Below are 12,588 nucleotides of genomic sequence, written 5' to 3'. Positions count from 1 at the left end.
AGTCTGGGCTGGAAGTGTCCTGAGGAGAAGACAGGGCTTCTGCAAAGCTGCTGCTGCCCAGGAAAATGGGTGGTGCTTAGCGACGCATTGATATTCAGGTGGAGGGAGAGGAGGGAGTCAGGAATGCCCAGGTGTATCAGTTTCCTAGGGCTGCTGCGGCTTAAACGGAAGAAATGTCTAGTCTCAGAGTTCCAGAGGCTGGAAGGCCAAAACCAAGGGTGGCAGAGTTGAGTCCTTCTGGAAGCCATAGGGACCTATCCTATGTCTCTGTTCTTGGCTTGGAGATGACCGTCTTCCTATGTGTCATTACATCGACTTCCCTCAGTGAGTGTATCAGTGTCCAGCTGCCCCATTTTTGTAAGGGCACCAGTCATGTTGGGCTAGGGCTCACCCTAATGACCTCAGTTTAACTCGACTATCTCTTTAGAGTCCCTGTCTCTAAATAAGGTCACATTCTGAGATACTGGGGTTAGAGCTTCAACATACGCATTTGGAGAAACACAAATCAACCCATAAAACTGGGTGACTGTGTGAATGGCTCTTCTAGTACATTCTGCTGCCTCTTCGAGGTGGGGCAGTTCTGAAGGGGCGTTAGGTCCATGTCAGTGAGTGCTGTTCACTTGCTGAAGGGAAGTGGTTGCTTCAGGTTTACTTTTTTAACAAAGAAATTCTTAAAGTAATTTTTAAAGTATGTTTTAACCATATCAGCTGTAATTAGTTTATTGTATTGCATATAGTTTTTATATACATATATTTATATAATTGTGTAAACTATTAACTAATTCATTTAAAATAATTAATATTGTTTTTGAAAATACCCAGGTGAATATTCCTTTCATTCATTCAGGTTACCTTACTGAAATCAAGGTTTCCGATCTGTACTTGAATGAGACCATCCTCTGATTTAAAATGAAAATTTTACACTTCTAGTCTAGAGGATCATTATATTTTTAAAAGAATTATAAGTAATTTAATGTAACATTTTTAACCTCCAAAACACATCAGTTGAGTTTATTTTAATAGTACATAGTCATTTGCAAAGCTGAGAGTCTTTCCCAGTTGCTTGTTGGGTTGTTTTGGAACCGAAGATGGATACCAGTTTTTAAAAACGTTCTCTATTTTCCATTGGTCATACAGGAACCTCCATTAAAACACTAACTGAAAAAGTTGAAAAGACGGTTTCAAATCAGAGAAATGTGAGCAAGCCAGTTGGTGGGATTAATGTTGCTGAGGCCTTCATCAAACGAGAATTCAGAGAAGAACTGAAGGTGAAACTTGCTAAACATGCACGGAGAATTTCCTCTTTTAATGAATGCATCCTTACTTTTCATCATGCAGAGGTTGAGATCTTCACCTTTGCTCCTTTTCAGTACTGCTCTTCTTCCCCTTCCACAGAGAATCAAAGATATTGGAATGATAACTGGTGATAATATGTCACATGCTTATCAGGCTTTCTAGGCTTTCAGAGTCCTGTAAATTATCTGATGAAATACTATCCCGGGTATTATCTGATGCTTGCAGATATTAGATGATTTGTACATTGAAACTTGTTTTCTTTTTTATTCTTGTTTATTCTATTACAGTTGTCCCAATTTTTCCCCCTTTACCCTCCTCCATCCAGCCCCTCACCCCACCTCATGGTCCATCCCCACCCCATCGTCCGTGCCCGTGGGTCATTCATGCATGTCCTTTGACTACTCCCTTCCCCTTCTTCCCACCATTCCCCGCTCCCCCTTTGCTCTGGCAGCTGTTCCCTGTTTCCATGTCTCTCATTCTGTTTTGTTCATCAGTGTATGTTCTTCATTAGATCCCTCTTATAAGTGAGATCATGTGGTATTTGTCTTTCACTGCTGGCTTATTTCACTTGACATAATGCTCTCCATTTCTGTCCACGTTGTCACAAAGGGTAGGAATTCCTTCTTTTTTCTTTCTGCTGTGTAGATGAACCACAGTTTTTTAATCTACTCATCTACAAATGGGCACTTAGGCTGTTTCCAACACTTAGCTATTGTACATAACACTGCTATGAACATCGGTGTGTACAAGTTCTTTTGAATTGGTGTTTCGGGATTCCTAGGGTATATCCCCAACTGGAAACTTGTGATTGTCCAGAATCTGGGGCCTCTACCTCTGAGTCCAAGGACTTTTCTGCTTCCATGGTGTGACCTGGGAGTAAAACAGGGACTCTTCAGAGTTTAACCCAGCTTGGTAGTCAGTGGAAAAGTCCTTCCAAAGATGTGTGAGCCGAGCCGAGGGCAGAGCTCGAGCCCCCTGGCCGGAGCAGAGGAGAGGCCCTCATGCATCCTGAGCTGGTCGGCGCCCAGGACCCCGCTAGTGCTTCCGTGGATGCAGATCTCCCTGCGCATTTCCGGGCACAGCTCCTGCGGCTGACAGGGACTTCTGGCAATAGTTGTTTTTGCTTGATTGTTCACTTAGATTGATTCTTTCCTTGCTCATCTATGGAATCTGGAGCATTCTGTCCAACTGCTTTTAATTGGTTACTGTATTTGTGTCACGCAAGCCAAATATAACAAAAAGCCGTGTGTTTCAAGGCCGAGCTCACATGTCTTCCTTAGAAAGGGTGTGGTAGACATGCATGGTCCTCCCGGTTAGGGATTCATTGCCACTTATCACAGGTAAGAGCTCCAGAGACGGCCTAGCTCCTATGTTAGGGAGCAACCTAACTTTACTTCTAAAATGTAGTGTTTCTGGAGTTTTCTAAATTCATGATTGGTAGAGCAGGGAACATGGCAAAAAACAAAAAGAGGGGTTCCCCTGTTTTCAAAACACGATTTCTCACTCCACTTCATTGAGCTCCAGAAGTGGCCAGTGGAGGGACCCTCAGGTGCCCAGTTTCCTCTCCTCCCTCAGTGTCAGCGTAGCTCAGTCTGGCTGATAGGGTGATGGAGGGGCTCCACTGGCACCCCTTCTTTAAGAAACACTGCTCTCCACGTGTTTCTTTCAGTGCTCAGATGTGGACGATGACGACTGGGACATATCATCCTTAATGGAGGACAAATCCTTGGGGAAGAGAGATGGGAAAGAGCAAAAAGAACCTCTACTGGTGAAGAAGGAATCCCATTCTACTCAAGTGCCAACTGCCTGGGGTGCACCTGTCCTTCCCGGGCCAAAGGGAGAAGGTTTGTTGCTTTGGTGTTGTGCAGAAGCTGGGTCCACTCCCCAGTGATTTGTGTTTCGTCTTTATAAATACCTAATTAAACTATGCTGATTGATGTATCATCGGGCCGAAACTCTGTCGGCATAACAAAGGCCGTGGTGCTTTATGTTGTTTCAATAAGGACTGAATGTGTGCCGCTTACTGGCTTGTGTACATTCGTTAACTGTTTTTATTTACTTTCAGGCCTAAGCTTTAATATTTATATTTTATATTGTTTTTTATTTTATTTTTTTTAAGATTTTATTTATTTTTTAGAGAGGGAGGGAAGGAGGGAGAAAGAGAGGGAGAGAAACATGATGTGGGAGAGAACCAGTGATCGGTTGCCTCTCTCATGCCCCAAAGTGGGGGCCTGGCCCCCAACCTAGGCATGTGCCCTGACTGGGAATTGAACCAGCAACCTTTTGGTCTGCAGGCCAGCACTCAATCCACTGAGCCACACCAACCGGATTAAATTTTATGTTAGTTTTCAAAATGCCCATGTAAATATATACTCTTTATGCAGGTGCCACATAGAAATTAAAATTTCTGATCATACACTTGAATGAGGCCTTTCATTTGGCATCGTATTCCTGAATTATTCTGGTTATGTATTAAGTATTTTTACTTTCTTTCGAGGACGATTGCTCCTGTGACATTATAGCCAGCGGGATAAGTGGCAAGTGAAACCATTTGTTGAAATAGTCCTGGATAAGTCCTAGAGTCTGCATGAGTCCAGTGACGTAACTCTTGATGCATTCGATTTTTAAAATTAGAAAATGTAATTTATATTTTTCACCAAAGTAACTGTCACATGTGGTGAAAGTTCTGTCGGACAGAAGGGCCGTCCACCGGCAGGGTCTCTTAGGGCCTGCCAGCGCCTCTGCTGAGCGCCTCCCTGCCCGAGTGACGGGGTCCTGGGCTGACCATGACTCCTAGACTTACCAGCTTTAGGCATGAGCTGTTAATGTCCTGCTAAGACAGATGAAGATTTGGCCCATTTCCTCTGTTCACTACACCTCTCGTGCCCTCTCGTGCCAGTATTATTGTAGCCGTGTTTGCAATTTTAAACGAACACATGTTCGTGTCCACCTTTGCTCTGGCCAAGGTTTGCAGCTGTGTCTCTCGCCCACCCCACTTTGTAAAATGAACCATCACCGCCCCTACCCCTCACTTTGCCCTTTCCCTCGACCACTGTGTCAGCCGCACCTTTGGTTTCACACCGTCAGCTCGTAACATTGACCTCTGTTCTGGAAGTGTCATTAGGTGACCAGAAGTGCTGTGTCTGAATATCGACCCTAGTAGTTGCAAAACCAAGGCTGTGTTTGCAGTAGAGTGACTCTTAAAGTTCACAGGGCAGAGGGGTCTTTCTGAATCCATTTCCTTTCTCTCCTCCCAATGCCATGACCTCCAAATAAAAACAAACACACACACACAAAAACGATCTGAAATCGAACTCAAGTGCAGTTTGTGGCACCATTCTATTTCAAATGGCCCGAGACAACTTTTAAGTTCATTTACCCTAGAAAACCTATTTTTACCACTTAATCCCTAGTTGGTGTGTTAATTTTGTTCTTCTTTCTTTACCACCTACTCACTCTGAGTCCATAACAATAACAACAAAAATGAATTGAGAGCTGTGTCACCCTCCCGGCCCCGTGCCGAATGCAGGGAAGGAAGGATGCTGCGCACCTACTAGGGTCCTGGAGAGTACCCTAGGGACGCGGCCATTCTGTGGTCACATTGCTTTGTAGCCTCCTGCACAGCTGTGGGAGCTGGGGGTGGGGGCTGGTGGACACACCTACACCACACACTGAGCGATAAACCGCAATGGGACGTTACAGATGTTTACAATGTGTTCATTTAATCACTGGGGCCTCCTCTTCCTCCTCCTCTCTCTCCCCGCTCCACAGGACTTCAAGACGAACAAAGCACACTGAAGAGCAGCTTAGTAACTGTGACTGACTGGAGTGACTCTTCGGATGTGTAACTAATGCCACAGGCCAGAAGATCCGGGTGCCAAGAAATTTCAGTGACACAGAATGTCAGTAACTTGCAAACCCCATGCCAATGCCTCACAGCGTTTCCCACAAGAACTAGGAAGCTGGTTCAAAGAACAAGGATCCCTTTAATGGCGCCTAATACCGTCCCGAAAAACAAATTATCGACAGAATTTTGAAGAATATAAAGGTGTTTAAAATGTCTGCTGCTTAAAAATAGCATGTCATTAAAGTCATAAAAAGTTTTTTCTTTAAAACAGTACTGTAGTGTTTCAGTGTATTTTTTCCAACTAATTTTTAAGTGAAAAATTTTAATTACAGCATATTTTGGGTTTCAGTTAAAGCTTTACATCTTTCTTATGTATGTTATCTCACTGGAAGTGGTTTATCATAAAATCCTATTAGCATCTTTAAAACAATTAGTAGAGTCAGCGAAATCTTAAGTGTAGATTGGTTATTTTTCATGTAGAAGTTTAGGACTATAAAAATATAGCCAGACCCATGATAAATACATTTTCCACACGTACTTTTACCATATGCAGCTTTGAGCTATTGTGAGCATGTTGTTACCAAACAGTTATTTTAGAGCTTTAAGTACCATTTCTGCAGCATAACCTTTACCTTGGATGTTTTATGATAAAATGTAGCTATTTTTGAGATGGATTTGAGAATTAGTTCTTCCACCTTCTCAAACGAGGCTTTGTTGATCAATAAACCTTTCCTTGCTCCAAACTCTGATCTGTTGAGTGTTGGTCTTTGTTTTGAAGCATCAGTCACAGGAACCTTGGGCCTGTCACAAATGGTGAGCCAGCCAGGAGCTAGTGCTCTTGGTGGATTGGCCCCCACTCTCCCTGCATTGTGCCACCCCCTCTGCCCACTCCCTCCCACACGTGACATTTGGAGTAAGGAAACATCTTTGGATTTCAGTCATCTGCCTGTGAGATATAAGCAACCTTTTCCCCCCCTGTTTTTCCTTAGAGAGTAGTTTGGTAAATTATACCTTTGTGAGCAATATCGATACATTTATATTTTCCTTCCTATCTGATCCCTCAAGAAGTTTGGAGACTATGAATGAGCATTATTATTTTCATGGAAATATGGTGGTTTTCATGAAATCCGATAGGAATCTCTTTTCTTTATAATAGGACACAAGTTGGAGACTCTCGATAGGGCTTTGACTGGAATGCCCACAACCCAGCTGACTCGCTTCTTCCACAGCTCAGTTCTTCTACATCCGTAACGTCCTAAGTAAACTTGTATTCGAAAAAGAAAAGAGAGTAAGATGCATAACACACATATTCATTTCCTTTTCTTTCCACTGAGCACCTCCAACCAGTATGATTTTCCCTTTTAAGTCTTTCACGCTTCAGGAAATGTCATTTTCACCCATGCTGTGATTAGTGCTGGGAAGAGTCTCGCTCACAGGTAACACAGGTGCCAACTCTTATCCAAAGCTTGAAACTACCTATTTTACCCCAGACTGCCCCAGTTCAAAGTCAGTGTTCTGTCCCTCGCTGTGGCAAGTTATTTAAACTCTGCTTTCCTGTACTCCCCTCTCAGTGCAGGATTCTAACAGTACCTGACCTGAGCGGGCAGCTGTGAGGATGAAGTGAGTTAGGGCATGAAAAGCGTTCAGAATGGTGCCAAGCATGTGGTGAAGGGCTCGTTTTAGGAATAAATCATAGTCTTTGCTCAAAAACCAATAGGGCGACTTACATACTTGAAAAACGGTCTCTCTATTGCCCAGTTCATTCTGCACACGACCTAAGGGACATCAGGACTTGGCCTGTCGGTTCTGTGAGAGGCAGGTGCCACGCAGGCTCCAGGACTTCCTCTGTTGGCTTCAGAGTCAGCCATGACCGATGTTTCTAGCTCAGCTTTGCCTGCTACTCCACCCCGGAGCCTGCTTTCTATATCAGACATGCCTAAGCAGTTATTCACGGCGGACGGGCCAGGTAATGGGCCATAAAGTCTTGGCTCCGGTAGCCTTCTTTGAGCAGTCCTTGTGAATTCCAGTGATGGCTGACAGGTGCAAGAAGCTACAAGTCACTACCTGCAGCCAGGAGCACGTCCATTCACCTCAAACATCTTTTGAGGAATAGTCTCAGATCACCCCATACTGTTCCCAAGACACCGCTCCTTATCTGCTTTCTGTTCAATCTACGAAGAAAGAGACATAAGGGAGGGGGACAAAGACTTCAACATATTCATATATATATGAATAAGTAAGGCTACTTTATAAAATACTTCTTGACCCCTGTGGTGCTAAATAACACGTTGCTATAAATGTATAAAATGTATACAAATCCTGGAAATAGCCTCTTTATTTTTTTTATAGAAAGCCACAACAGAAAATGATTAGTATATAACTATGTAAGAACATTTACATCCATACAATCAACAAATTCTTCAAATTCGTGTTTTAAAAATAGTTTGAGTGTTAATTGTCGGAGGGCCTCGACGGGATTGTTTTGTGACTGGTTCCCCTTTGTAACAAATTCCGGACAGGCTGCCACCTGCTCACATCAGACGTACGCGTTCTTGTCAAACTGTTTTGAAGGGTTTGAGGTTTTAGCATCTCCTCCCCTGTGATACTTTGTCCGTGAAGACACGACGGATGTGGGCCCATTGTATGTGTATCCCATCCTGAAAGGCAAAACACAGCCTGGCAGATGCTGCTTTACCCGTAGCGCAGACAAAAATGGGAAGAAACCATCTCGCCCTCTTCCTGTCCCAGCTGAGATTAGGTCTCCCTGATTACTTTCAGTTTGCTGTCTTCCCAAGAACTATTTCAACGTCATTCCTGAACCACTAGTGTGATGGCGAATCTCTGCAGGAGAAACTCACGGCTTTTTCACTTGTGGGTGGTTCTCCTTCAAAACTATTATTTAAAGCTCATCTTCCCGGAACCTGGAAGACTGTAGTGACCTTCACCAGCAATTTCTATGTGAAAATTATGATGAGGCCAAAGTGAAGCATGCCCAGTAGTCAGATCCATATTTCTACTTCCAGAAATAGCTTTGGGATGTACGATTGATGAGCTTTTTAAAAAAAGTGAACCATAGTGAACTATATTCTATTCAATATAGTATTTACTGTGCTTAATATTAGATTTATTGTATATTCCTCACCTTTCCCAATTCTGGGTATTTGAAGTTTCTAAGAATTATGAAGTATAATTTGCCTCATACCAAGTAATTCAGAACAGTACTGTACTTTTTAACAGGTCATTTTGGGTTTTTTTTTTCCATACCTGGGTGTTTTGTTGCTTTCATATATTGAAAAGCAAAATATGACGCCACCAATTATGCAGAGTGAGGCTCCCGACCATCCAATGAACAGAGCAGCTCCTAATTCATACCTGTGAGGAAGTATTACACAAGCATTACAGCTTACTTATAAGGGAGAGGGGTAAACTCTATGGAACACTACTAGCCAACACTTACTGAATGCTGATTATAATTTTCTGCTCTCAGAGATTGTACTGGAAGTAATAACACCTTGTACCCATAGAACACTTTAAATTTTTCTCAAAGTATTTTTCTAGCTATCACTTGATTACATTCCCCCAACATCCCAAGAGGAAAATGAAGCCATTCCTGCAGGCAAAGCAGAAGTGAACAGGCTAAAAGAGCCTGGGCTAGTTCAATTCATCAAACATTCATTAAACACCTGCTACGTACAGCTAACGCGCAAGGTGCGGAAGCAGGGCAGACATGCCACCCCCAAACATGCCACCTTGGCGTAAGGATTATTTTGAGCTGAAGGCAATTGAGAAGGAGCAGATACAAGAAAAGCTCTTTGCCCTCCCCTATTTGCCTAAAAGCAGGAGATAATATAGAAAGGTCTCTCCCCTCCCCCTCTCTACCAGGAAGAAGTTAATCACCAGAGGAGCCACATAACGAGCTTTACTAACTAGCATGCATCTGCCATAAGTTCCCCCATATATCTGCCTTCCCATAATTGGCCACCCTAGAAACTCAAAGTCCTTTTTCTTTGTCTCGTCACCTCTCTACAAACGTATTGTTCTGTTAAGATTCTGCATAAGGCCAAATTCTAACCACCCCTTTGAGTTACTCATCACTGATTATGCCCATGTGTATGTGTGATGCACACGTTAATAAGCTTCTGTTTATTTTTCTCTTGTTAATGTCTTTTGTCGGTATTATTTACAGGAGCCCATTGGAGAATGTAGGAGATTAGGGGGGGGAAGCTTTCCCTCCTCTACAGTGCCCATAAAAGGTCAGCGATAGATACAGCGTCATCTTGCTTATGGACCACAACCCAGTGGGCGATGAATAAAAAATAACTATCATTTAGTGATAGATTGCTATTATGCCTCTCCTAGATGGCGGCCCATCTCTGCTGATGACTGGAATAGATGCAAAGACAAACAAGATAGCCCCTGCTTAGGGGAGGGCACCAGACACAGGTGCGCATAATGCCACTGAGAACGAAAGTGGAAATCACAGGTGGAGGGAGGTGCTCCAGGAAGCCCTCTTGGGGGAGGAGCATTCAGCCAGAGAAAGAAAGAAGGAATGAGAAAAGTAGGCCCTAAACTCATGGGCTATGTGTTTCCTGCTGTCTGCCTGTCCTATTCTTGAAGAGCAGTGTTGTTTTTAATAAAGAAGGGGTTGGCAAACTTCTTCTAGCCCCTAGACTGCTGTTGCGAGGGAAAAAAAAATCATTCGCTGCCATTCCCACCGAAGGGCACTTTCCACTGTAAAACGAGGTCATAGTAGGAAGGGTCTTATCACACAGAATCCACACAGGAGCTGAGAAGGGAAAATAAGAAGTGAGGGTAAAAAATGACATGCCAAGGTTGGCTCCCTGCTCAGCCCAACCCCCTGAACCAGGTGCACGTCCAGGACCAGGGTTCAGTGTCAAGGTCTCACTGGGTGTTGGTAGCAGCTGGCCTGTGCCTGTCCTGAGCTTTGTCTCATCTCTTTCTCCACGCTGCACCACTCTGCAGGCTGGGCAGGCCTTTGGGCGTGGTCTGAATGCCCAGCAGCTGTGGGCAGTGTAACAGCATGGCTCCGGCCACCCGCAAGCGGGAGCAGGAGGCAACACTTAGAGAAGATTGGGGGCTTCCTGCCTCCTTTCAGATCTGACTATGCAGGCAATGGCCTGCACTGGCGATTGGGAGGGACTGATGTACCCAATACATGCTGCCCTGGGGTCCCTCCTTTTCTCACTCCTGTGTTGCTTTTCCTGGAAAATGAAAGCAAGAGCTGAAGCAAGGAACAGCTGTTAAGCGCCTCATCTTGCACTGGAGCCCCAAGGAGGCTCTGGGAACTGAGAAACTTCAACCCAGGACCATCAGAGGCAAAGGCAGACACCGAAGGGTAGTGTGAGTAGAGCAAAACATCTTCAGTCCAAAGAGGACTGAAGAGAGACCCGCATGGGTGAAAAAGAAGCGAGCCGGCCCGATCGAGAGTGTTGCAGTGGCGGTTCTATAAAAGATGCCTTGTTTAGGTATGTTACACATCTAAAAAGGACGTGCTTGATTTCCACATCAGCCCTGTTTTTATGCTGTTTGAACAAGCTTGTGCAAATAAACAAGCAGAGTGCCGAGCTGCTAAAAGTCCTGTAGTGAGCGGGCGTCAGGTCCATCTGTTCTCTGCCCTTTGCTGCAAAGGCAACTAAAGGAGCGACTGCACTGCTGAAAATTTCTGCTTGAAGGTCAGTGTTGTAAGATTGCAATTTAACGATACTTTCTGTTTCTCTCTATCCTCTCCCCCACCAAGAGTTTAGGCTGATTTCTCTTCCTGAAACTTCGCTTAAATACCCCTGGAAGAAACGGTCTGAGATTTCCCTTCAACTTACTTAGCTTTCTAAAATAGGAGACCAGTACCGGGTACCATGGCTGATGAAAAGTAAGTCTCTTAACCATTGCTAGTGATCAGTTAGAAGTGAAGGTGACAGAAAGCATCCGCCACAGCTCAGCTCTGGGAAGTCAAAGAGCACGCAAACACGCACACAGTGTTGTTACCGACCAGAGCGTAAATCACCCAGGCAGCTCAAATGGCGGCAACTAAGTCTTTATAAGTATTTAAGCATCTCGAAACTTTCGGAAGGGATTCAACAACCATGAGTCTGGCTTATATTAAAACTGGTTTACTTATTCCCGTTTTGATGAAAAGATCATTTTCATTCAAATTCTTTGAGATTTTTGTCGAAGACAAACATTTAATCCATAGCAGTACCAGTTTAGAGCTGAAGTCTTTAAGAGACTCCACGTCTATACCAATCATTTTTAACGATTCCAGTGTATGGGATTTTGTGACTTGGTTCTTTCTCTTTCAGAGACTTTGTCTTCTTCATTCTGTTAAAAGACAGTGTAGCAGACTTACTCAACAGTTACTTGAATTCACACCTATCAGTGTGCTTGATCTGGCAAAAATGGACTTCCATTACTGAAAGACAGGGTTGAGAGAGAGAGAGAGAGAGAGAGCAATATATTGTCATATCCTCTCAGATTTGGCTTGGAGCACACCACCTCCTTCCCACTGATTGGGAAACTTGGTCTCTGGCTGGAAGTCTTTCTTTATTTTTGGTAATGCTAAGAAGCTGACTTAACCCCTGTGAAGACTGTCCAAATTTCAGGCCATCTGTTGCAGGTCTTCCTCTTGTTAACAATATCCTCCTGGCCCCAGACTAGCTTTCCCACTCATTTGGTGGTCTCTTTAATGGCTGTTACAATTGCCAAAATGTCTTCATTATTCTGAAAGGCTATAAATCTGCTTAACACCAGACAGATCCATGATTAGCCAGGCTGAGGAGGGAACTGTTTTTGGAGCATCTCTCAGATATTCTGCTCAGTTGGCAGAACTAATCAAAAGCTGCCTGTGTGACTTTAGTTCATGTATGTAATTGAATGCAAATTTGGTAAATGAGTAATAGGGGGAAATATACTTGCCTACAGAGACCTTAAAACACAGATCACTCACTTAAAATTTTCCCAAAAAAGAACCATAAAGATCAAAGGCATTAAAATGTTCTCTGAACTATTGGATGAGGTTATTCTCATCCACCTGGCGGTGCCTGGGGCTCCAGACTGTTGCTCATGTCTCTCATTCCACGTGCAAAGAACCAGAACTAGGACCCCACTTGGTGGCCTTCCTTTTAAAGCCTCCCATACCTCACCTCCTATTTCAGCCCTGTTACCTTCACAGTGATCCCAAGGGAATGAGTTGAGGAACACCTATTATTTATTCTCACCTCCTGCTTTTCTCTTCCTTGCATCCAAACCCCTATTACCACCTGATCTGCCTTCCACGGGGAGCTGGTGAGCCTACCCTGCTTGCTACCATAGAAACAACCAGCTAAGCCTTGTGCTGATCGTGTGTTTCGGGGCGGCTGAGACACACATAGCTCCTTTCTCAAGGATCTTACAGTCTAGCGAGAATAGTGAGACATTAAGCAAATAATTAT

The 12,588-nt window shown here is 43.9% G+C and overlaps 2 protein-coding genes across 7 annotated transcripts in view; one reads left to right on the top strand and one right to left on the bottom strand.

Moving 5' to 3' along the window:
* DZIP1 (DAZ interacting zinc finger protein 1) overlaps window positions 1-5,448 on the top strand; it is a 46,882-nt gene extending 41,434 nt beyond the window's left edge. For all 5 annotated transcript variants that reach the window (XM_053916314.2, XM_053916313.2, XM_053916309.2 and 2 more), the window contains 3 exons: window positions 1,138-1,268; window positions 2,966-3,140; window positions 5,068-5,448. In XM_053916314.2, coding sequence (XP_053772289.1) covers window positions 1,138-1,268; window positions 2,966-3,140; window positions 5,068-5,144 — 383 coding nt within the window. In that variant the 3' untranslated portion in view covers window positions 5,145-5,448. The remainder of the gene's footprint in view (window positions 1-1,137; window positions 1,269-2,965; window positions 3,141-5,067) is intronic.
* Window positions 5,449-7,460: 2,012 nt separating this feature from the next.
* Window positions 7,461-12,588, bottom strand: part of CLDN10 (claudin 10) — an 85,197-nt gene continuing 80,069 nt past the window's right edge. For both annotated transcript variants that reach the window (XM_024568732.3, XM_024568726.4), the window contains exons 4-5: window positions 8,408-8,515; window positions 7,461-7,800 (exon numbers count right to left, since the gene is read on the bottom strand). In XM_024568732.3, the coding sequence (XP_024424500.2) occupies window positions 7,680-7,800; window positions 8,408-8,515 (229 nt within the window). In that variant the 3' untranslated portion in view covers window positions 7,461-7,679. The remainder of the gene's footprint in view (window positions 7,801-8,407; window positions 8,516-12,588) is intronic.

Source organism: Desmodus rotundus, chromosome 13 (genome assembly GCF_022682495.2).
Source record: "Desmodus rotundus isolate HL8 chromosome 13, HLdesRot8A.1, whole genome shotgun sequence".
NCBI lineage: Eukaryota > Metazoa > Chordata > Mammalia > Chiroptera > Phyllostomidae > Desmodus > Desmodus rotundus.
The sequence above is the reverse complement of the archived record's forward strand: the minus strand, read 5'-3'. Positions and strand labels throughout refer to the sequence as shown.